The sequence below is a fragment of the Labrus bergylta genome, chromosome 3 (genome assembly GCF_963930695.1).
Source record: "Labrus bergylta chromosome 3, fLabBer1.1, whole genome shotgun sequence".
Classification (NCBI taxonomy): domain Eukaryota; kingdom Metazoa; phylum Chordata; class Actinopteri; order Labriformes; family Labridae; genus Labrus; species Labrus bergylta.
Genome location: NC_089197.1, coordinates 12,656,693 through 12,683,028, shown reverse-complemented (window position 1 = coordinate 12,683,028; position 26,336 = coordinate 12,656,693). Strand labels below are relative to the sequence as shown.

The window sequence follows — 26,336 nt, the reverse complement described above, 5'->3', positions numbered from 1 at the left end:
GCCTTCTTTAAATATACATGAGAATTATCTGCATGTCTATTATTAGGTACCTTATTAAGGCGACATCGTTGCTGGTTGTTGTCTCATCTGAGGACACACCGAGACACGAACCTGCTGATAACAACTTTAAACCTAATTAGTTTTCTGTTTTCTGTGGAGGCAGCTCAGGCAGCTCAAGCTATAAACATTGTTTAAATAATTAAATTTTAATTTCCTCACTTCACCTAACCTGATGATAGGTAATTTACCTTCAGCTCTGCGATGCACGCAGCACCAACACAAAGTGTAGAAGAGGCATCCTCATCCTCTTATCCAGGCCAGCCGAACATTCAGAGTCAGGCAGGTTCAGGTGACAGTTTGTGTTAAGAAAACAACATTTAACAGGAAAAGGCTGATGTTATTTTATATTTTTACATCATTTATTTACCACAAATCCAATGAAGACTAAAAAAATCAATGAAAAAGTCGATTTCTCAACACTTCCTGACATTTCAATCTTATCTATTGTGTTCTGTGTGTGTGTTTCTACTTGAGTGCTGCACTAATTGAACTTTACTTGACCATGTAGAGATTCGGTGCTACTTCACAAGTCTATTTCACTCCATGTCAGCTCTTCTTCTCATTTATATTTACTTGAGAGGCTTAGGAAATAAATTAGTAGAATTTCAGGTGTGTAATCTAAACAGATACAACTTTTGAAAAAATGCAATTCTAGGGAACTACTCAACAAAATGAAAGGTTCACCTAAAAAAATCTTAAAAGATTTTATATGAAAAGAGGATATCCCTTTTTACAAAGCAAATCCCTAACAATCCTGTAACAGAGTTCCCCTGTCACTAAGGACGCACTTGCTGCCAGAAGTGACCAGAAGTGGTTAATCACTGCTATGTTTCTATCCTGGTTTTGATAAAGAACTGTCAATCAGGAGCTATGTCTTCAAACACACTATGTTGACTACTCTACCCATTGCCCTGTCTTTACAATAAAGGCAGAAATACCCCAAAATACATCTTTAAAATAGATAATGTAAACACAGACTGAGCCACAGTAGAATCGGTTGTCTCTCAACCAGAAGGTTGGGGGTTCGATCCCCAGCTCCTGCAGCCACATGTCCAGTAACGTGAGTATGAATGATATTAATTAAAACTGATGGACTTCTTACATAGCAGCCTTTGCAATCAGTGTGTGATCCAATAAAAATGAGGGTTATTTCCTTAACTGATCCCAAACAATCAGACATCTTTTTGCAATTTGACATGCCTCCTTCCTGACAATCAGAAACATTGAAAGTAGGGTGAGCTGGTTCAGCTCAGTGGTTAAAACGGCGCCTCCCTTAGTTTCTTGTCTATCTCTATCTTTCCTCTCAATAGGTAAAACTGGCACCAATTACAATCTTTACTGCTTCTAAAGGCCCTGACACACCAAGCAGACGGCGTCTTAGCCAAAAAGTTGTACAAGAACACACCGCAAAGACTACAGCCGATGGCCAACCACCACATACGTTTTGTGTATGCGTGAGGGGCGGCGGTAGCTCGTTGTTATGATAAGAGAAAACCATTTCCACACCACTTTCGCGCACCACTTGTATAATAGGTAGCCTACTAATCGAGAATAACGTCTGATGAAAAGTTGAAAATGGCACTGGCGTTGACAGCTCTTGGTCTTAGTGGCCAAAGAAAAGAAGAGGCGGAGGCGACAAATAAGGAGAAACCGCATTGTTGGGTGAAAGCATGGATACTACAGCATGCTCAAGGGGCTTTCCTGAACCTGTGTGGAGAGCTGGAGATAAATGAAACCTCCGAATAGCCAATCAGGGAGATCTCTCTCACCGAGTGATGACGCTGATTTGACATGTCGAATCGGCTAAAAAAAGGCCAAGTCGATGTTCTTGATATCAAACATACAGAGGGTTTTAACAGTTTTTTGGCTGCTGAACTGAAAGCGTTAAAGTTTGAGTAGTTTGAGAAGCTGCAGGACTGAGTGTATGTTCTCCATAGGTTAGTCATTAAGAGCAACAGTTATTCTGTCGTGAATTTAAACTTTTGGGTGAGAGCAGTTTTACAGACCTCCTCTTAAAAGCTTCTTCAAAGTTTTGTGAGCTGATCTTGAGTTTAAAGTGTTTTGTCAGGCTACTCTTTCTAAGGTCAAGAATAAATGTTCCTGCTTGAGAACAATATAGTTTATCACGAGCCTTAACCTTTAAACAGTGCATGCAGGTGCATAATGTGTCAGCTGTCAGGTTTGTGGGCGAGCAGGTCAAAAGAGAGTAATTTCTACTTCAGGCCACAAAACTAAGCAGCGTCAACCCTCAAACAGCAGGTACTTTTTAATGTTTGCATGCCCTGATCCGCAGGAATACCAAACAATTGTCTTCATTTCTGATTTCTTCTCGACTAAATGAAAGCATGTAGGCGTATAGAGCCTCAGTTCTCTGCCGCCCACATTCAAACACTTTGCATATGCAGAATATCTGTTTGGCTCTGCGTGTGAGCAATTTCATTTAACACAGCTGCAAACATCAATGATCATGCAGAAACACATGACTTGCTCTTTTTATGGTTGATTAATTGTTTTGTGTCCCCTCCTGTCAAAGCCATTTGTTAATTGATATATTAATTTATCACCCTCTTAGTTAGCAGCAGTAATTAATGCTAAGTCATTATGAACAAAAAGGAGTAAAGGCAGCACATTCAACGTACACTGACCCAAGTGGGACTCATTTCCACTCTCATGCTTTATGGATTCATGTTATTCTATCACGATTTTTAAATAATAATAAGTGAGTTCATGTTTTAGTTCAATCGATTGTAATGCAGTGTGACTCTGTCCTCTGGTCTTTATATCTCGTCACCTGCTCTGGGATTAATTGCTGTTTAATTAGCCATTTATAGTCTTTAGGATTGAAAAGCTTGTTCATATTATTTTCTGAATTATAAAGAAACTCCATCATGTGTCCACAGTGGATGACATGAAGTGTACAAGTCACTCAAATGAAGGAAGGTGTTGAAATTAGTAAAAAAAATCAAAGCAGAACTTGAATTTATTTTCCACCACTGATATTTCAGTGGATGAAAGTTAATTTTGCGAATAATGACACAAATGTCCATGTAGTTTAAATGTCAAGTTGATTTTTTTGTGACTTAATTGATCTTAATATTTTCAGCTCTGCTTTTAAGTTAAAGCTCCTTTCAGTTTGTGTCTTTCTTGTCAACAACCTGCAACAAAGCTGTGCGTCTCTTTACTGATGTTGCCCTGTACATGTCACACATTTCAAGGACTTTCTTGATCTCAATGTGCTGCCCTTTAAAATGTGACACATGTACGATCTTCACTGAGGAAAGCCTATTTTGCCAGTGTGCTGTTTATCAATTCAGTTGACACCTACCCCCCCAGGTTGTGGTTTCAGGCTTTAAATATTACTTCATAGAAAAAGTTGCTCTTCCTTTGTTTGTTTGCTTTTTTAGAGTCATCAGTATTCATTTTGGTCTGTTTTATTATTTTGACAATAAATTAACTTTTTGTTTTAAAGTGAATGCTTCCGTGAGGAACTTTGATTTCCCTGTATGTAAGCTGTGTCTCCACTGATCTTGTCATGTAGAGTTTTCGGACTTACAATTCATCCTGCCTTAATCTAACTGTCAAACACATCACTCACTGTGAGGCTTTGTTATGAAAAGTGCAAACAAAGACACCTCCGGTCTGTGTGCTGTAAATGGCTTTGTCTGACACTGACCGTGTGGCAGAGGGAACAGACACTTTAAAATAACATTATCGATACAGTTCATCTCATTCCTGATGGTGAGGTGGGCTTTTGTAGGTCATATAAAACTCTTCACAGTAGGTTTAAGTATCATCAGTGAAAGCGAGAGATAGTGAACTCTTGATAAAAATGAATATTGGCTATGACTGATTTTCCCCTGAGGCCTAATGCTTATCTCCTGATCTTTAATAAGTCTTTGTCATATTAAAGGCAGTGTGCTTTTTTAAAAAACACATCACAAACTAGTACCAATTAAAATGGTCAATATTTATATTAAGATAAATTTGCCTATCCTATCCTGAAATTTACATTAAATGCAGAAACGTTTTACATTTTAACATAACCTTGAAGGCGTTATTTTCTAATAATAATAATTATCTAAAGCTCAGCTGTAACAGCTTTGAAACCACCTCTTACCTATTGTCTCATTTATTCAAATCTAAATAAAGCAAACACAACAGTCACTCATTAGCCTTAGACCAGACTTCAGTAATGTTTGAAGGGCTTTCCTCTTTCACGTTGAATTAACTTAAACAGCTGTTTCGATTCTTTCACTTCAACTTTTTATATCTCAAGTTTTTAAAATCACTCTCACAATTGTTTCTATTATTATCACTATTAATATTAATATTATTTTTTAAGACAAATAATGTGTTTCTGTGAATCACTGCAAACTTGTTATTCACCTTTTGTTGATTTTAGTTGATGTCCCTGAAGGGGTTAACAAATACTGTTATTGAAATGATGATGCAGCTTTTTAAAAATTTTAGTCAGTTGTATTCAGATTTCTAAAAGCACTTTTAGGGCCTTCTTAACATGAGAATAATCAAACCAAAAGGCTCAGAAGATGGAGACTTAAACAGCATGTCTCACAAAGTCAGAATTTAGACCCTGAGCTTCATTCTTTAAAATGTTTGATTTGATTTGAATCAAAAATGTTGATCAGATGATAACTGGCACAGAGTGTACTCAGGTGTGCAGCAGGTAGAGAGAGAGAGAGAGAGAGAGAGAGAGAAGGGATGTATGCAACAAGGGAGTTCAGGTTTATTCACTGCTTGTATTATTATTTGTATTACTACTAATTTTATTACTACATTTTTTTGGTTTTTATTTTGTTCACAATCCTAGCATAAAAAAATACACATTAAGTACACTTGTTTTTTTTTACATTTAATTTGTGTTATTTTTTAGTTCAGGTCTCTCCTTCTCCGTCTTCTCTCCAGTACATTGTTTCCAGTTTGCTTTACTTCATCTTCTCTGTGGGTCTATCTATCTATCTATCTATCTATCTATCTATCTATCTATCTATCTATCTATCGTCTAGTACCAAGCCAACAGTAACACCATCTTTATGTGACACCAAACAAAAGCACCATTTTAGATTCTAACTTGACTGTTGTCAAGTGTGCAAGGCCAGATTTCCCTTCAGGTAAATTTAGACCCAAAGTCAAACCACTTTCCTGAACACATTCATGTGTGAATTCAGTGTCTGCCCCGTCGTCACTGTGCGTGAAATCTACATCTGAAAATCTCAGGCTTTGGTCATATGTGAATTATTAATAAGAAAAACATTGAAACCAGGACAATTAGTTGTATCATCTCACTGTATGTTGTGACGAGACTGAGGGACTTAAAAGAAAAAAAGACCCAGAGCAATATTATGTCTTTCATCTGAAACATCCCTCTTCTATTAATTCTGTGATGCTTGCTTCAGCTTTTAACAAACACTTTGTCATATTTTGTGTTTTTGTTTTATGTGCATCTCTATTTTGTCAGCGGAGAGAATCTTAAATCCCTCATGAGTCGCCTCGGTTGTGTAAAACATGTTTATTTCCCGTCAGAGGTGCTGTTATTAATCTTCATAGCTCTGATTCCTCAGTGATCTTTGCTTCTGTGCCGTTTGTGCTTTCAGATGGCTCCTCCGCAGCTCACATAGCTGTGTTTTAGGAAAGTGACATCTTAATAGCACCTGAGCCGGCAAGTTTCAACATCTTGATTAAATGAGATTGGTCACAATGTCGTAAAAGTATCGGGACATAATTCCTAACCAGTAAAAGGCAGAGAACTGTTGTCTTGACTTTTAGTTAATCTTTCTTTTTAGATATTTTAAGATCTTTAATTCCACATGTCAACTTTTAATAAAAGGTATAGCCAGCACGCTGTCTTGAAACGGGATGAAAATTGGAAATCGAACATGTTGTTAGTGTGTAAAACATTACAAGAATGGAACCAGACAAGAAAGCTCATTTGTGTAAAGAAACGTGTTGAGGAACCATATCGTGAAAGCATTGAGTTTTGATGAATGTAAAACTGTTCTATCTCAAAAATAGCATGAGAAAGACTTTCTACATGAAACATAACGTTTAATAAATGATGTAGCAAAAGCTGCTTCTCTGCATTACTTAAAACTGAATCCACCTCGTAGATTGTGACTCTATAACCTCATTTAAAAACTTGTGGTAACTTCCAAGGAAATAAGTTAAACAGATGGAAAATAAAATCTGCACATTCCTAAAATAGCACCATGTTTGAAGTGGAACTGAAATGATTTTTTGTGGTTGCATAAGCTAAAATTCTAACAGGCAAAACAGCTCTAAATAATTTGCCAGCCTGGTGGAGAGCTATTCTCATTTCTAAGACATACTGCTGCTCTGAGCACACTGTAGTTGTCTATGATACCCGTTTTGTCATTTAGCTGAGATACTCATAAGAGACTCATATTCGAGCTTTAAACAAGAGAGAGCCAGCCAGACTTCTCCCTCTTTACGGCCGCACGGAGACAATGGAGCACCTCAGCGCACTGTGTGTCTGACTGAGCGTGCAAGTCAATTTACGTCCCTGATTCCCATCACAGAGACTCATGGAGGCATGTGGCATGTGGCCCTGTCTATAAACCTTCAGTTTTAACGCAGATTCAGTTCATCATGTTGTGTATCATATCTCCTCTGTGCAGTCAAAACCTTCTTCTTTCCCCTCTGTGTGTTTGTGTATGCCAAGGACATCAAAGACGATGCCACCCCAGGGTGCCACCACAATCTTACTGTGTGTGTCTAAGAATCTGGGCTGGGCCGTGTGTGTGTGTGTGTGTGTGTGTGTGTGTGTGTGTGTGTGTGTGATGATGGTCGGGTCAGGGGATAACATTTATGAGTAGCTGTAAGGTGTTTTGCTTTGTGGCGTCATGTATGTTAATGGCCCTTCACTTATAGACACATAATGAGGTTCCTCCTGCATCATTCAGCCCTGTGTGCATATTTCATGAAAGTGACAGCAGATTGTATCAAGTATGTCAGAGGGGATGAGCTACACGCTGTATAAATAGCACACATTTATGCTATACAGAACAATATGGGTCATGTATGAAGAGTCATTCTGTATGAAAAACTCTTTGAACATTAGTAGAGTAAACAGGATTCACTGCCCTGTGTCACTTTGGATCCTCAATCAGCTGAACAGTGCATCGTTTTTCATGCACTTTTATCCAACTTGCACATAAAAACAGTTGAAAAGAAGGAAAAGTTGTAGCCTCAATAAAAGTAATATGTGACAAAAGCGCAATGGAAACAGCGATTCAGAAGTGAATGAATAATAAATGTCACTTAAACATCCACTAAAGCTTCGACTCGACTGCAGAGAGACGAGGAAACAGAGCAGATGAAAAAAGCAGATCGGTGCAGAGCGATGAGGAGACTGTGACCTTCCTCAAATGCAGTGAATCTCAACATGCAGGGAGGGGGCAGGGACCACACGGGAATTTGAATGAATATGATTTGGGTGACGGCAATAAAAAAACAAAAAAAAACAATAGAGTCCTGGCACTATGATACTACACAGCCTGCCCTGCTAACCTGAATCCCTTTTTTTAATCCATTACAAGTCAACCCGACTTGCGTTACTCGTAGTTTCTCCAGTATTGTGAAAGATTGACAGAAATATACCAGTTTACATGAGGATTAGACAGTATGATTATTCCTTTCATCTACGGATGGGATCATGACTGAAGAAGTTTCAGAACCAATGACCAAATAAATGCATTCAACACACATAGAATCCATCATTAGAAGAGGTTTCAGGTTTGACTCTCTTACACATCATCTTATGAGCTCCTTTCATGCAGCAACAACAGCAGTGGAAATGTACATTGTTTTCAATTTTCCTTGCTGATTATCTTGATCCCTGATCGGGGTTGGTATGGTGTTGTTCATTTATAGGCAGGATGAAATAGAAAAAAATGGCGGTGTGTCCAATTTGCTTGTTGACCTCTATGTATTCATAGTCATTTCTGGTAATGCAGTGGATACGATCTCAGCTAATTTAAATATAAAACTGAGTGTTGTCTTTATACATCTTTGTGAAACAGTTTTAATTTCCCTTAAAAAATATTGACTTACAGGTGCTGGGGGAGCAGTGGTTAGTGCGCGCGCCCCATGTACAGAGGCTATTCCCACATGTCATTTTCCATTCTCTCTTTCTCTGATTTTTGACTCTATCCACTGTCCTATCTCTTCATTAAATCTTTAAAGAAAAAGAATAATAATAAAATAAATAAATAAATAAATAAATATATATATATATATATATATATATATATATATATATATATATTGACTTAAAGTAAAATATATACCGGCTTATCCCGTCCTGCACGTTACTGTTTCAAAAGTTTCACATTCAGGTAATTTAATGACGATTAGACGCAAATAGATCTAGTGCATCATCAGAAATGCCACCGCTTGTTAGCTTTCTTCCTGTGAAAAATACATTCATTTATGTTTTAATTACCAAATGACATTGTGTGACAAAGTATCCACAAGAATATAACTAAAACTGTTAGGATTTCAGCTGTCCCTAAAAAAAGATTGGAGGTCCAAAAGTCAAATATAATTCGACAACGTAATTCATCAGGAAATACAACTTTGCAAAGGGAAAAGTCACAGCTAAAAGTTTTTAGACAAGACAGAGCGTGTGAAAAGATTTTGAAGATGAAAATGAAAGTGACACTTCCTCCCCAACCTCTCGCTTTTCACAGGGCTCATGTCAAAGCTTGTAGTCTAGCAGGTAACTTGATATTTAGGAAACTTTCTGTAAAATAGAAACTCACTATTCTCCAACAGTTTTTTGACATGTGTCCATTGTGGTAGAAGAATACACTTTCTGACACAGGATTTAAAATGTTCCTTTTTTTCCTCTGGAACTTAGGATGCAACTCCATGACAAAGTGTTGCCAAGTATAGCCTCTTTCATATGTACGCGCTTGAGAAGAAGTGCATGTGTGAAAGAGGCTATACTGTGAAAACACACATACACTCAGCCTGCCAATGGAAGGAGGCCGGACAAGATGTAAAAAGGACGCAATGGAGGACACTGTGTGATGCTTAATACATCCAAAATGATATGATTCCAGTGTTAGACTTTATATAAATGTTATGTGTCATTGGACGTATTTTCAGTATCAACTAATTAGTGGAATAAAACATTCTAGCAGGAGAAAAGAGTAGGGAGAAAATCTATTTTGTGCACGAGTTCAAACAGGTCGCACAATGTAAACATAATCCCCCTAAACCAGTCGATTGCAGTGAATATGACCTGCTGCATTCACATATTTCGCTCACTCTGGCTTCAATAATTCTAGGAGGATGGCAGGAGAAATTTGGGGTTCAAATTAGCCTATTTTCATTCACACATGCAGCTCACCCAGACAATTCTGGAAAATTTCCACCTCTCCATTCTTTTGGCACTTTATGTCAGTATCATGTCAGCTGTAGTTGCTGTTATAAAACAGCAGCTGGCCTGCGCATGAAGTTGGGACATTTGCTCTGTATTAAAGGAGGACTTTATCACTGCATCAATGCTGCGTTCATTTACTGTTCGTATTTGATCTATTTTTTAATCATGTACCTTTTAGATCAATAACAAAATCTCTTATCACTTAGATTTTAAACCTTATCCAGTAACATTTAGGAAGAAGACACCAGCCTGGATACTCTATACAATACTAGCAGTGTGTCAATCAGTAACACTCACTCTACGAGGCCACTACCTTCGTGCTCTGACAAAAAAAAACATGCTGGAGACCAAACAGCATTCCATTAAATACTTGATGCAGCCACACACAAAGTCAATACCTTTGCATCTTTGAAACGTCCCAGTGGATTCATAAAGCTGCTGACCCGGATAGCTCACAGCTTGTGGAGAGAGTGTAGTTATTTTGAGTGAATGTCAGCTGCAGTGTGCACTTCACAGCACATACGGACAGAGACATGGTGTAGGTGAGTTGTCTTTAGTATGGAAATCTGTGCAGAGTGCAGCTACATGGATACAGAATGACCCAAGTCAGGGTCCGGTGGGAGAGAAGGAACATGACTGAAGCAGAGTGTGCCAGAAAAACCTCTGCATGTGGAATTAGTTCCAGTCATGAGGAAGAGAGACGAGGAGGAGGAGGAGGAGGACTTGCACTTGCTGCACTAGCGCAAGAGCAGCAAGCTTCTCAGCACTGGTATGTGAACAGCACACCAGGTTGTGTGTGCGTCAGGGTGTGCATGCATATTGTGTGCATGTGTATGTTCATGGGTAAGGAATATCTGGTAGATGGTAGGGCATGATTGGTGTGCGCACAAGGGAGGAAAGGGCTGCCAAGCACTGATTGGTTGTTCTCCCTCGTAGGGTGTGGCCAGAATATGAATGACTGCTCCTGGCTTTCGCGCTGCCAGGTTTTGGGGACAGTTAGCGAGGAGGGATGGGGTGTTTGAGATTGTTCGTGTGGAGCTTGTGAGAGAAGAGAGGAAAGAAAAGGGGAGGAGGAGGGGGGAACAGAGAGAGAAAGAGAACAGGAGCTTGTGAAGAGAGAGAGAGAGAGAAAGAGAGAGGGAGGGAGGGAGCTGGAGGCTGCGAGGCTGGACTACCCGCTCAAACACTGCAGTCTTTTCTTTGGCTTCTCTGAGGAAACTGTCTTTCTCTTCTCCCTGCTTATCTCTGCCTCTTTTTTTTTTTGTTGCTTCTTGGACATGACCCCACTGGACACCTGGCTTTCTTTGCCACCGTAGAGAAAAGGAAAGGAATGCTGTAGTGGAGAAAAGGGAGAGACGAGAAGAGAGACGAGAAGAGGGGACACCAGCGCACACTTTGCCTCACTGATGAGTGTCTGGAAATTAATTAACAGCCGCTGGCAGAGAGGGGGGAGCGCACAGAGGGGCTCAGAGTGAGGAGCAGGACGACAATAAGAGGGCGAGTTGATAGATGTGTGAAGAGCAGGCTGAGGAAAGAGGCTGAGACACTTTTTCAGCGGCAAAAAGGACAAGTTAGGGAAAAGAAGCGAGGGTTATCCAAAGAACGCTCTGCTCTCATGCCTTATTCATCCTTTCATGATTCTTTTAATTTGTCTTTTTCTCATTCATAACACCATCCTTCCCTGTCATTTATTTTGCTTGTTAAGTTCTGTCCCTGCTTTCTTTTTTTCCTCGTGTCAGCAAAAGCACACCAGCCACATGCTGAACAATCAGCCGACACTTAGGACCACAGCGTAGCAATTTTCATTCTAAGCGGACGTTACGAGTAAGAAGGAGTTGATTGGCTGAAGTAGGGGTGCTGTTCCCTCCCGGCTGAGGGCACCTGCTCAGGAATTTCTCATGAGACGAGGTAGGACGCTTCTGGATCATTTTAGCAACCCAAAGCAGCCGGAGCGGTCGAGTCGAAGCCCTCCAGTCTTTCTACCTGATTGAACTGTTAAGAGATGAAACTGCACACCAGCTTATCTCTTCCAGCGTGACGCCTGTGTTTGAGCGATTACGGGGATGTGCAGATGTGTGTGTGTGTGTTGGGATTATGCCCTAAATACACAGATATACAGGTGTTGCAGCTGGATTATACAAAGTCTCTTGCTCAATATAGTGGCACTGTAGGATTAGGAGGAACTCTGATCAAGTGAATGGCGGCACATTATGTACCACAGATGAACTCGGATTAAGAGGGATCTCGCGTAATTAAATCAGCCTCTCTAGGGAGTGAAAGGGGTCGTTATCATTTTGAGTTGAAGTGGAGTTAGGTTGAAATATCTCCAAAACCCGTCCCTCAACCCTCAATGGAATAACTTCCGGTCCCTTGTTGTGGACTTTTCTCAAACCTGAAGTACTCAGAGTGACAATCAAAGACTTTTTAAGACTCGTTCAGCTTCCATAATGAGACGCTCAAGCACAGACGAGACTCCGTACCGACGGAGTCCATCTCTGGACAGCAAACCCGACACGCCGCCGTTCAGTTCCGGGTTTCACCGCTTCAGTGGGGAGTTTGAGTACAAGCGGCCACCATTTGCGTTTGGCTTCCACACGACAAAGGGGCCACAGACGTCCAAGGGGCGCTATTCACAGGGGAAGAAGTATGTGGTGTTTTATCTGGACCTCTCCTTCATATTCCTCCTAGAACTTCGGCGCTGCAGGATGGCCGAGGGTTGCATGATGGCCCTGCGATACGGAATGGTCTTCTTCAACCTCCTCTTCTGGGTGAGTCCATCATCTTGAATTTTCCCATCTTGAATTGTTTTGTATTTGTTGGCGGAAAGTGTCGCTGTGCTTTCTTGACTTTTCCCCTCTCTGTTACTCATATTTCTCCTGTCTCGTTTGGAGGATGCTGTGATCTGTGTGTATGTGTGCAGCCAGAGTGGTGTGAGAGAAGTGAGGAAGGGGGGAGTGTGAGGAAGAGACAGATCATGCATTTAGATCGTGTGCACTGTGTGGGTGAGCCAGCTTTTTCTGTTCCCTATACTATACCCCGAGTGTGGGCGTACTCTGCTTCTTCCGTGCAAAGCTTTGGGATTTTTGGAACTTGCATTGTGTGTAAACTAGCTAATCACAGTGTTACCGTTGTGCTTCAATTCTTCACCTTACCTCCGCTTCACCCTCCTCCCCTCCCTGCACAACAAACACCCCTCGGCCAATCAAAGCATCTGCTGTCAATCTTCTCTATCTGCCTGATGGTATCTGTGCGCCGTGGGGACGTTTGATTCTCAGTGTGTATCTGCTTCTGTCAATCCCGCTCAGATAGCCTCACAACAGATCACTTTCACTTGCAGTGTGAGGCCTGGCATGATCCACAGGGTGGATCACGGGTGTCACATTAAAAGAGCTCCATCTCTGCTTCATCAGCATTTCTTTTTGTTTTTGTTTTTTTTCCTGCAGACTCTTTTTGTGCAATACAATCTAAGTTTTTCCAGAGTTCTGAAGGAGATGATAGCCACTGTGGTTAGCTTGCTGGGACTACTTTGATTTGTCTTACTTGTGGTCGTACTGGTAATAGAATGGGATGAGGCCTTGAACTATGAAATGCAATCTAGGTGCAGAGATGCAATCTCCCTCTGGGAATGAGTGACCTCTTCACCTCCACATCTTCTGTCAGCAATAAAACGTCAAAGAAGGGTGGTGGTCTTTCTTATTAGGGAACTGTGTGTGTGTGTGTGTGTGTGTGTGTGTGTGTGTGTGTGTGTGTGTGTGTGTGTGTGTGTGTGTGTGTTGCCTCTGGGGGTAAATAATGACCACATTACCACGAAAGGCCTTCTCCTCTTAAGCAGCCAATCCTGTTATGAACCTCCAGGTAAAAAACACACAATCTCTTCCAATATAGCGCCTGTCTTTGAAAATGAAATTTTCAGTAGCAGCTGACTGCAAATGTCAGACCTCAATGTTTCACCATTTCAGGAGCAATTTACAAGCTGTTTCATGTCGATCCAACCTAGATTCTTCACATCTCATTCAAAATTTAGACTTCTAAGCGGGTGACTTTGTAGGTGCTGAACATGACCTCAATATTCTGTCAACAGCAGAGGAGGCGGGACAGCTCCTCCGAGCCCCGACAGTCAACACAGATTACATGAACAGTGGGCCAATCAAAATATGTTTGATTTGAGCTGTACTTTCACTTCCACCGTGGAACAGCAAATGAAGGTTCACATCCTGCAGGGAAAAGAGGAGCACAGCAGGGGAGCTCATTAACAACAGCACTCTCATATATAGATTACTTACATCAGTGAGTTTCCAAAGTCCACACACTCAATACGCTCTGACTCAGTTTCCGAGGAGGGGATCTCCTCTCAAATCGCACTACTTTAATCAGTCAAAAAAAATGGTAATATCATGTTCATATAGAGGAATGTAAAGAGCAGCTTCTGAAATATGCAGTGGGATAAAAAGAATGTATTATGAGCCTTCTTACAAAGTGAAAAGAGTGGTTGGTCCAAGTTTTTTGAGTCTTTTAGTTTGACTTTGGTAGAGATAGAGTTTGTGTATGTTTCTTAACTAGTTTACCTGATCCTTAAACCTGAGACTCAGACAAGAGGCCCTGCATACAAAAAACTGGTCAGACTGTGTAGAACATGGACATAGCCTCAGTGATGTCATCCTTAGGTAACTGAAGGGGGATTTTTTAAGTTTCTGTACCAGGCTGTTCACGTCATTATTTCTCCTGACAAAATGGGCATTTTCACATAGGTGTGTATGTGACTTCCTGGACTGATTGCATTGATCCCAAACAGGGAAATTGTTGTGTCACAGCAGCAGGTTATCAGAGAAAATAAAACAAATAATGCAACAAATAATTGCCTCAAATATATTATATAGAGTTGTTTATGTACCTTTGTGTGTTTCATAGAAAATAGTTTGATTCAGAGCTTTTAGGGTGTAAAATGCCAAAACCTTTTAAATCCGGAGCATGATGTGTACTGAAGTCAGATTGTCCAATATTTTGTGACGAGAACAGAAAGCTCTCTGTCACACACATATTGAAAGTGTCCTTCCAGCAGAGGTGATAGAAAAAAGGAGATGAAGAATCCAGTCATTACATGCATATGTGCTTTGGCAAGTTTGTCTAAAATGACAGAAACTGCCATGGAGAGAACTTCAGGCAGGAAATAAAGAAAGTATAACAAGCACTTTTCCAACTAAAGATGAACTCTGTGAACTGCAAAGTAAAAATAAATACAGCACAGCTAGCGGCAGAAAATGGATTTCATAAATAAAATAATCTCAACAATTAGTATGAAAAAAAGACATTAAACCCACTGACACTGAAAACCTCTTTTACAACATTATGTTTCCTGGTGTGGTAACATAAAAACCACACCAGGAGGGCAGCGTCAATGAAAAAGAAAAAAAAAAAATCTAAAGCTGCGTCAGCCAGGAGGTCTTGATGTACAAAAAGTTGTCATGTTGCAGAAACACATTGACTGCTACATTAATGAGGGAGAAACGACTTTCACACTGAGAAATAAGCGTTAATTCCCATGTTGAGTTTTAGAAATACATTCAAAGTCTCACTTGGAACTGTTAAAGTTACACCATTTGGCTGTGAAGGTATATATTCCACACGCTGTGTGAGAAGACAGCTGGAGACATGACAGGCTATACATATCCGCCTGAAAATGTACTGTACAAGTTGTCTTTAATACTTAATGCCTGTGGGCTTCAAAAGGGGCTCTGAAAGGTTCGTATCTTTGCTGAGCTGTGGTCAGCTCAGATTTCACAGCAGTTAGGACTGAAGTGACAACCAAGAGTTATGAAATAAAAAACATCACATCTTCCGGAGGTCACAGAGTGCTCAGCTTTAAATCTCTTCCTTACACTGCGAGCTGCTCTTGTCCTTTACTGTTGCTCCATTTAACATGTTTTTGTTTTCTGATATTATTGTTATCATTGGTACCCTTTGTAGGCTTAGACTCAAATTTTCATTAGAAATAGTTTTTCTGTGTTAAGCTCATGTCAAGTTTTCAATTTTTAATTTGATTTTTTCACACTCATTGTAGACAGTCATGACTCACAGAGTTATTTTCAGAGCATAAACTTGATTTCTGCTACATATAAATGTGAAAAATCGCATATTCTTCCTTTAAGATAACGTTATGCCCAAAGACGGAAGCAACCTAAATAGTATGAAATTGAAGAAAATAAGTCAAGAGTCCTTGTGGAGTGTGAGGTGTCTCCTTGTGGTCATGTGGGTACCTGGTTTACCAATATTGAAGGCAAACCTCCTGGCTTTGTTTTCCTCTCAGCTTGATATCACAGCGCTTCCTCATGGTGGGCAGCAAACTGCCAATCACACATGCTGAGCAGCCCTGAGAGCTGCAGGAGGCGGAGGAGAATCAAACAGTGGTGGAAGAGGTCAGGAGGCTTTTTGTTACTGAGGCTGGTGAAATAAGACCAGAAGGTGTGAGACTTTGACTTTCTCTGGGTTTTCTTAGATTCCTTTCTGGATTAAACTGGTGATCTTTTTGTTTCTTTTTGTACTATGGGGATCAGAGAGACTACAGAGATTTTGTTGTGGCGACCAGCGCATTAAAGTAAACACAGGTATGAACAGATATGTGTTAAAAACATGGGGTTCACTCTCTCTCTCTCTTTTGATTCAATCAATACCAAGATTTATGAGGTACACCTACACCCGATTTAACTAGAGATATTGTCATGGTTTACTCTTGTTTAGTTTGTTAATTCATCGTTTTGTTCATGACAGATATTTTTTAATGGTAGAAATTCAAAACATTTCAAATTACCCCAACAGGCTCTGAGCTTCATATTTATGTAGGGTTTTGAAATAAATCTAGCTTCCATCACCTGAATCTGTGGGGGCGACTACAGAAAATGGCAATCACTTTACAATAATGTGCAGTAAATGAAAAGATAAGTTGATCCTGTGGGCATGTTTTCTTTCACTAAGACATGGATTAGTTACAAGACATATTATGAACGCAGAGATATGTCATTTATTCTCTAACGAATGAGAGAGAAATGAACTCAAGGGAGAAGAAGTTTCTGTTTCCACTGCACAACGTGTGGTTTTAAGAATACTGTATTCAGAGTAGGTTATACTTCACTAAATGTAGTTTTCTCGAACACTAGTTACTAGATCCATAATTGATCTCTCGGGAAGGATTAAAAGAAAGTCATGCTGGATATGTCATCGTTTTGCATCAGTTTGTCTGCAGCAGGTGCCCCCAGGAGAGGTCCAATTATCTGCCTCCTCCTTTAAACACCGACAAACCATCAGGTATCAGGTAATAAAGGTCAAATATGGAAGAACCAGTAAAGAAATTAAACTCTGCACAATCTATACTTGATCATATAGATTGTGCCGATTTTATATACATTTTACATACTTGATATACTTAGGTTGCTGTGGTTCAGTGGTGGAGTCGGTCGTCTCTCAATCGAAAGTTTGGGGGTTCGATTCCCAGCTCCTGCAGCCACATGCTAAAGTGGGTACAATGCTGAACCCCTAATTGCTCTGCCAGCTGGGTGTGAAAGTGTATGAAAGGATTAGTTAATACTGATGGACACCTTACATAGCAGAGCCTGCTGTCAATCTGTGAGCGGGTGAATGTGGTGTCAAAAGCGCTGCGAGTCGTCAAAAGACTACAAAAGCTCAAGTCCACTTTACCATTTTTATCACAGTGCAAGTTTTATTCAAATGCTGTGACAGACCCTTCAACTCTGTTTTAAGTATGCTGCAACAATACGTTTTACAGAATTTACAGAACTATTCTGTCATCCACTTCTTATTGGTTACTCATTAACATTCACTCGGATTCAGTTAATTTTTCGCTCACTGTCACACAAAGTGGCCCACTCATTTTCAACCTCCCTCTTGGTGGGAGTTTTGGCATCACTGCACAGCAAAATACCATTTGGCAAGTACCTAGAAATGTCTGAATTACAGCAATATGCAGCAGCATATTGCTGTGAACCTCACATCGGGGTTCATGAGCAGAAATAGTGTAAAAATACTCACTTTAAAGTGGTTTCAGTCTGCGGACAGGCTCATGTCACAGCAGCCAGAAGTGTCAGGACTTTAAGCGACAAACTGTCTACTCATGTTGGTGTCAATGACTCATTTTGTCTCAAGGCGACTAGGAGAGGTCAGGGAGTCAAACTGTGACAGGCTTGTGAGATCACTCGTCATGATTGAGGTCAGAGCTGCAAGTCTGCAGACACAGAACGAGCTGTGGATGATGCAGACAAGTGCGGATGTGCCTCCTTCAGGTTGGACACAGGCTGATGATAAGTCCTCAAACTTGTCACTCAGGTTTATCTGCAGAAGAGTTCAACTGATTTAAACATGGAAAAACCCTCCCTAAGCACATCTGCTTTAAAAAATAATTAATTTTTATGAATTGCCACTGTTTATTGTTCCCATCTGTCACTTTTATTGTTTGCAGTTACTTTTAATGACAGTATTTGAATAACTTTGAAGGTAAGACTCATTGTTGCATAGCTCTTTTGTGTGTGTTTCGAGTTGTCTCCTTTAATAAAAAGTATCCTGTTTTACCCTTCTTTAAGGAGCCGATTGGTTTAAACTTAGTTTTATGTCCCCAAGCATCCACGTTATGCTCCCCACTGCAGACACTTGTCACCTCTGTTTATATTACATGAGGTGTTCTTGCAGTGTTGACAGCCAAGACAATGCTGCCGGTAATAGCTAGGGAAGAGAAGATGGGGAGAGAAAAAGAAGCACTAATTATGCATCAGAGTCTCTCTAAGTTAGATGAACAAACAAACATTTACTGCATGAGAACTGCAGTGTTTTAGTGCAGCAATAGTGTTTCCAAACTCTGATGATGATTAACAGTTTCATTTGACTAACCCCAACGCTTAAATGATGAAAACCACCACCCTTAGTGACTTGTTTATCATGCCTTACAAAAAGATTTTAAAAACTACAAAAAGTGAACCTTATTGTAGTCATTATAACACTTGTTTTTTGTCGTGTCTGTGTGCTGAAAAACGTGGGAAAAAGTCATCAAGTCATCAAGTCATCAAAGCCTTAATTCAGACCTCGTTCTTCCACATCATTTGAAGGTGCATCAACTTGCAGATCGTCATGGAAACGAGCCTCTTTCCAAGCACCGCATGAAAAGGAATCCCAAGGTCCGCTTTTGTGTGCGTATTTGTGTGTGTGCTCAGATACTACACGTCATACACTTGTGCTAAAAGAGTCAACAGCAGCCAACACATCTCCCTCAGAGTGTAATCCAATGACTCCTCACTCACTCAGGTCTACAGTCATTTACTTTTTAAACCCATTACATTAAGTGTGTGAATAAGCTCGGCACTGTGACCCCGTACATCCGCGCCTCTTTGTGTGAGAGCAGCCCGAGCTTTGCTGCTTCCCAGACAATGCACCAAAAAAATAGAATAAGGGCGAGACGGGTTTCCGCGCTTCGGGACAAATGCTGATTATCCCTGAAATGTGGCAGCAATGACTTCACCATAAAATTGCATAAGTGAGTAACTGAAGAAAAACATGCAATAATGCACAACACTAATCGTCTTCACAGTAACCACCCCAAGAGCTCTAAAAAGGCCGCCCCACAGCTACTGAATACTAAAATAAGACATCTCATTTACAGCCACTTTTTAATTAATCTTGTTAACATAGATGTGGCTTTTCCACGCTACAGGGGTGTGGATGGGGGAGGGTGAAGAAGGGGGAAAGATATAAAAAAAAAAAGGGGGAGACTTAGACATAAAAAAGAAGAGATATGAAAGAGACTGTGCAGAGACTGAAGATGACGTGTCCTCTGAAGTTGTGTTTACTTGTCATAGCAATGTAGGTCAGAGCCCAGTGGAACCAGAGATTGCCAGAGTTGTGAATGGGTTGCTTCTGTCTCCGCCGATTTAGCCCGATCAATAGAAATCTCTGTGCTGATTTGAGATCTGTCAGCCCCGCCCCGCACGTCCTCCTGCCGCCACATGGCCCATCGATTCGCAGCGGGACTCTGGGACGTGCACAGCATGACAGGGCCTGATAATGGGCCTGCAGTTTGCATTTGCTGAGTTTGGCATGTTTGTGCACAAAGCTCACAGGCGTCAGAGTCACACACCCACGCTCGATTGTGAGGAAACTTTTGGAGACTTCCTTTTTTTCCTCCATTTATTTAATAATTATCTTCAGGGATAAACATATTGTTGAGTTTAAATTTCAGCAGCTTTATCAGTCATGTAAGTGCAGTAAATAATCTTTGGATATTTAATGCACTTACACGACTGAATCTTTGGATCGTTGGTGCTGAATAAATTAGAATATCTGCAACTGAATACACCAGTAACACATTAAAGTTTATACAGACAGATTTAGCTGAAAATATCTCTTAATAAAACTCTCTGGGGTTTTTCTTGGCTCAGAAAGAGGCTTAGGTGGTGCCTCGGCGAGGCTGCTCTCTCTTTATCGTTGCTGCCAGTTTAATACTCAAACCCCTTTGATTCCACTCTTCAGCTTTTACAGACATCAGATTTTGGCATTGCCATAACACTGACCTACTTGAGGCATTCTTTAAGCTATTTAAAATCACATTTTCTCCATGTTTAGAGAAAGCCACTTTGTCACTATGAAGTCATGACTTTTTTTGTTCTACCCCAGATAATGGTCAGTGAGCTGGAAAACAGTCCAGTTTTCTAATGTTATAGGAGGGGCAAATTGTGATATGTTTTGGCTTAGACATGTTTGAACCTCTTAAGCTCTATTAGCTGAAAACACATTCTTTATCCTAACTTCTCCACAGATTACAGACAAAATGTGCATGTGACCTTCCTGTGCACTACCATGATGTTTAAGAAAAACTAATAAATGAAGTGTAATAAAAAAGTGAAATAATTTAATGCAATGTCAGATCCAATTATTTGTGTTTCCATCCTGCATGCCTAAGGCTGAAGGCTATATGCGCTTACATTCTATGATGTAAAAAGTTGTTTAAGGTATGCAGCAGCATAAAGGACGTTGGTAACACTTTTCCTTTCAGTGAACAAACCTGATGTAATGTTCCTCTCAGGTCTGATCTGGCTGCAAACTCACCTTTAAGGGGGCAGAACTCTGTTTCAAACCGAATCGATGATGCTGATAACACGACTCGTGCCCTTTTCAGGCTGCCAACATATCACACATCGTGCACCTTTCTAATTGCCTTCACAAAAAGCTTCCCTTTAAACACATTTCCATTAGCACAGGTTTTATTAGAATAAAAAAAAAACATTCTGTCGTCTTTTGTTTGATATTCAAACTGTCAAAAATAGTAACGTCTTCCTTAAAAGACTCGTGCATAAAAGTAGAAATGATTGATTCATCTAGAGTCTGTTCAGTTTTGCAGTACACTAGAGGTGGACCACGAGGATGCAGATCTCTAAATCACATATCCATATCTCTGAAAGATCTGATGGTCAACCAATGCTTGTTCCTCAAGATACATTGTAATTCAACCAATCAGAGCTTAGCAGTTTAGTATGGTGAAAGAAATAACAACAAACACGTGATGGATTTGAGTTAAAGCTTCTATGTACAAATATAACAACAATTAAGTGTATAAAAACAAAGTACAGTATAGGTCATTGAATTTCTAGAAACCTCTGCTGTAGCTTCCATGACAACCACAGACTGTGCATAAAAGAGGTTGCTATAACCTTTATGAAAGAGGAGCCAGCCCAAAGCACTTGAGATCTGGTTTCTTTCTAACATCCTGCAGGAATAATCTGCATGTGCTGACATTTTTTTTTTTTTCATTTTTCTAAAGGGGAAGAGAACACTTACTCTGACTTGATTCTTAACCCTAGCAAACATTATCCTGATGACATTATGGTCTCAATAAGTAGTTTCTAGTCTTCTTCAATACAGCATGATGTTCATTATGTAAATGATGATAAAAATATAGAATAAAGCAGGCTATGCTGAAAGGTGTGGCTATCTTCTGACTGACATGATGCTAGCAGAGCAACCTGTGAATCATGATAAAGGTGTAGCAACAAGAATCAAACAATTTGTCTAAAAATTGTCACTTCAGGCTCCAAATAACCAAGATAGCAACGACTAAATGCCCAACTTCACTAGTCTACTAAATTGGTGGAAAAAAAGGTCACTGCTGCACTTATTTTACACGGTCAACTGAAAAAGAAATCTGCTTATAAAAAAACAATCTCATACTAAGAGGAAGAAAATTCAGTCTCTAGACTAATTATTGGGCTAATTTGCATCAAACATGGCAGTCGTAGCTCAAATCATAGGGACTTTGGTTACTGGAGGGTCACTGATTTCCCTGCCCTGACCAAAGTGTTGAAATTGATCAAGTTGCTGATGCCAGTTCACTTCATGAGTGGTGTCAAGGTGTCCTTAAGCAAGTCACTAAACCCCCCTCTGCTCAGGACGCCCCCTCTATGGAGCCCCTTTAATATGACATCTCTTCATTAATGCACGTCTATAGGTCCTGTTTCTGCATGTGTGTTTATCGGGTCTGTGTGTGATAGGTAACAACCGAGTGTTACCTTCTCCTATTAAGCAGACACATATAAGGTGTTAATTAGTCAGCTTTAGAGGTATTGGTTGGTTGATGTTTTTTTAATCTTCAGACTGAGCCAGGCAAGCTGTTTCAGTCTTTATGCTAAGCTAAACTTACTTGCTGCTAGATATATCTTCACATCACCACGCAGACATAAAAGCTGCATCACTCTTCAGATCTTACGCTCAACATGAAAGCAAATAAGATCTATTTCCCAAATGTCCTCTGCATGAAAACAGCCCTACACTTACGTTTAGATGATAATATTACCGCCTCTCTTCTCATAATGCGCTCCATAACAGTAAACATGTTTACATTTATTCAATGAATCACCCATTTAAGAGAGGACTCATTGTCAGCCACACTTTACAGTCAAAGAGGACCTCTCACTTCACTCCGGCACTTTTGCAGATTAGCCCTGGGACTGAGAGGAAGTACTCAGAGGAGGCTGTGTTCACTACTTTGTCAGTTTTCTGACAGTGAATTATTCTCCTCACTGCATCAACGTGGCAAGACTGCAGCGAGGCTGCTCTGTGTACACAGGTGGCCTTGTCTGCTCATTGTTACAAAGGACGTCTATTAAACACTGGCTGGAGTATATATTTGTAAGACCTATACATATATATGAATAAATGATACTGAGTTTATTAAGAGAAACCCCAAAGCACTAACATATAACTGAGAAAAAGCCTGCCGTACTTCAAAAGGTCTCTACCACTGTGCTAAAGCTAATAGTATTAAGTGATCACAGCTGACAGATCTGAGTCAGGAAATTTTTAAAATATTCATAAAGGACACTTGAGGGTGGGATGTGTCAAAGAGGCGAGAAGAGCAGTGGAAAAAAACAGCATGTAGCCTCACTGTAGTGATGGTATTATACTTTAAAGGTTGGTCCCTTTTTATGTTAAGATAAAAAAAAAATGATTTAACTGTCACATGGCAGGTGTTTCCTGACACAGGGAAATTGGGGAAAACAGTGATTTACGTGGTTTAAGGGGAATCTGCCCAGAGTCAAGTAGCCGGAGGTATAATTCAATCTAAGGGGGCAAAAGTAAAAACTTTCCCTACACAAATGGGTTATAGATACTTGTGTAAAAACATAAAATTAGTTAACTTAACGACTGAACTTGAGTTTAAGGTACAGCTTCTGAAATGTACTCTGAAATATATAAAAGTCAAAAGGAGCATGTAAAAAAACATGGTAAATGTTAAATTTTCTAGTCTTCAGACTACTCAATGTGTTTTTACACCGCAGGTCACACCTACACATTAACACACTGATGGCAGAGGCTGCTATGTGAGCCCATCAGAAGTAACTAATCCCTACACTTTCATACGCCGTCGACAAAGCAGCAGGAGCAATTTGGGGTTAAGTGTCTTGCCCAAGGACACATCGGACCTTCCAATTGAGAGACGACGACTGTACCAACTGAGCCACAGCCACCAACATACTTGGAAGATGTAAAATGAACCCATCCTATCTTAAAAACAAATACTGATAAGAACAGTGAAGAACAGTGAAGAACAATTAAACTGGATAAAGAATCTGAATCCTCTCTGGCATCAGCATTACTGGCGGCTCCACTTTCAGTCGTGTTGCTACAACTCTATGTCAGACACGATACAGAGATGGTATCAGTCAATAGCTGTGTCCTATTTCAGGGGTAGCATCCTTCTAAGGACTCAACTTATAAAGGATCCAGCCTCTAGGCTGCATAAACCCAATAAAAATAAAACAGTCTGGTCTATGGAGGATTCCCTTTTTCCTTCAACAGCTTTCCCCACCCTTACCTTTTCATTTCTAAGCACCGCCCCTGTTACCTAGCAACCTCAACAGTTGATATGGAACTAGCTAACATAACTTATGCCACTTTTTTATTGATAGTTTAAAGTTTCAAGGCCCCCTTTTTAACAAGAGAATTGGTTGCTATCTTTTTGTGTTTAAACCATTTGATTTTGACGGCATGAATCTCTGAATATGGTGGATCATGTAGGATGCATTGAATGAATCATTGGCCAGGAACGAAAGGACTTATTTAAAGGCTGCATTTGAAAGAGCCTTGGAAATACGGCTTGCCTTTGATGCTTTGACTTCCTAAGGATGCAGCCTCTAAATTGGGATATAGCCAATGCAATTACTAAAGTGATATTCACTGATGGAGTTGCCAAGGAATTTGTTACTGTGAATGTATTTTGGTTGAAATTGGTCTTGATGTTTGTAATTTGTCATTTTTGCTTCCTTGGACATGGTGGTACATCTTATCTCTTAGTTGATCTTGTCCTGTACTTACATAAATAGTATCAGATATGTTTCTTGTCCTACCTCCTTTAACAATCAGTGTACCAAAAGGCTCTGTGAACAGCATCCTGTTAGATCCCTTTGTTCGTCCCCGATCTGATGGCACCGACGTTTAAAATCCCTCTACATAAACAACCTTCGAGCTGAGGGTCTCTTCTGCGTCATTAGGTCATACAGAGATATTAGAATTAATTTAATTATGTTCATTGACAAAAACCTCCTCATAGTATATTTAATTACTACAACAAAGAATTGTTTTTTTACTTTTCCTTTGCCACTTTGTTTTACTCAGCTGACCACTTGTAGACACCTCAAGCAGCGTTATAGGTTCGAAAGTTGTGTCACTGATGAAGGGCAGTTGGGATATTAAGACTGCTTGTATGATATGGTGTAAGATCTAAGATTTGCATATGGAGAGATTTTCCACCTTAACATACAGCAGCGGGCTGTTAACCCTCGTATGAGCCCACTGTCGATCTCTCTCACTACAGATGGAGAGCAGATGGAGGCGGCGAGCGCTAACACCCCACCATCTCTGAAAAATCAGCTCGATACACCTAATTGACAGCGCGGTATCTGCCTGGGAGCTGTAGTTTAGGGTGCAGCGGAGTCCCAGGTGGAATGCATAAACAGCAAAGTGACAGTGATCAGAGCCAAGCGGATCCTGCTGCGACCGCAGAGGAGATAACACAAGGACTGAGCAGGAACAAAACTTCTTGTTCTGTGATGCAAATCAGAGACACAGTCTGTGTTAATTACTAATCGCTCTCAGGGCATGATGGGAAACAGGAAAGGAAACCCTGGGAAACAGGATTTCATGTTTAAAGAACAATCCATAACTGGCTCTTTTTGCCATTTAGCTAAAGTGTAATTATTTCTTAGGATGTGTTTTCATCTCAATGAGTGGTTTTCAGGAAAAATCTGAAAAAGGCATCAGGAGAGGATGGAGGGGGTGGATACAAATCTCAAGTAAAATTAATTTACTCCCAAAGAAGCTCGTCTTGTGTGTAAGTAATGTCATTTTAGGATAGAGAGAGAATTTCTTTTAAGCTATACAGTTATGATGTTCCCACGCACTCGGTAGTCTCCCTCTGTCTTTCTGCAAAAAGTGCCTTTCCATTGATATTCTCCTTCCTCTTCATGCTCTCTCTTACCTCTGCCGAGACGCTGTGCTGAGCCCTCCCTGCTGTCAGGAAATATTTCTGGTTGTAGGGCTTATTCAGTTTAAGATAGGGCAAGGCAAGTCAAACTTTTGTAGTTTACATTTCATGCATGAAGGGAACTCAATGTGGCTCACATAAAACATTTAAATGCATAAGAACTGGCAGAGACAGTTTTAGGAATAAAAGAAAAAAGGCTTTCAAAGGATAAAAGAAGAAAATGATTTGTCCTTTCAAATTACTTTTGTAGTACACTTCAAAATACAAACTATTAGACGGCACCACTTATACATTTTGTACCGCCTGATCCAGTACTTCAGTTTAAGTTATAACAAAAAAATATATATTCATTTAATATAGAATCACAGGAGGAAATTTATTTTACTACACTGTTCAATCATATGGAAAAACTGAAAATATCTTGGGTATATTTTTAATTTCCATGTTGATATATTGAATTTATCATCTGGAAGGAAAGGAGCATTATAGTAGTGGCATGCACAATCACAACATACACAGAAGGATAATCCAAGACATACTCTGCATATGGCAGAAAAAATACTACTAAACATTGCCTGCAGCTTATGAGTGATGATGGCTTGAGTAGCACAACAGCACACGGCACCTTTTACTATTAAAAGAATGCCTATACCTATAATTATGGTTCAGTGATAAACAATAATACTTCACCGCCATGAAGCCAACGCTGTCTCAAAGAAACTATGGCATTTACTACTAATATGCAACCCCAATTACGCTTCCAGAGGAATAAATAATACCAGCAGATGTGAGTCATCAGCACAATGACCAATAAAAGCAATA

At 40.0% G+C, this 26,336-nt stretch overlaps 1 protein-coding gene across 2 annotated transcripts in view; it reads left to right on the top strand.

Moving 5' to 3' along the window:
• The window catches only part of tspan4a (tetraspanin 4a), a 146,652-nt gene that overhangs the window by 22,145 nt on the left and 98,171 nt on the right, over positions 1–26,336 (top strand). Inside the window, exon 2 of one of the 2 annotated variants that reach the window (XM_065952702.1) lies at positions 12,173–12,252. In XM_065952702.1, coding sequence (XP_065808774.1) covers positions 12,190–12,252 — 63 coding nt within the window. In that variant the 5' untranslated portion in view covers positions 12,173–12,189. Of the gene's footprint in view, positions 1–10,852; positions 12,253–26,336 lie in introns of those variants that run through there. The other variant, XM_065952701.1, reaches the window with a different exon arrangement.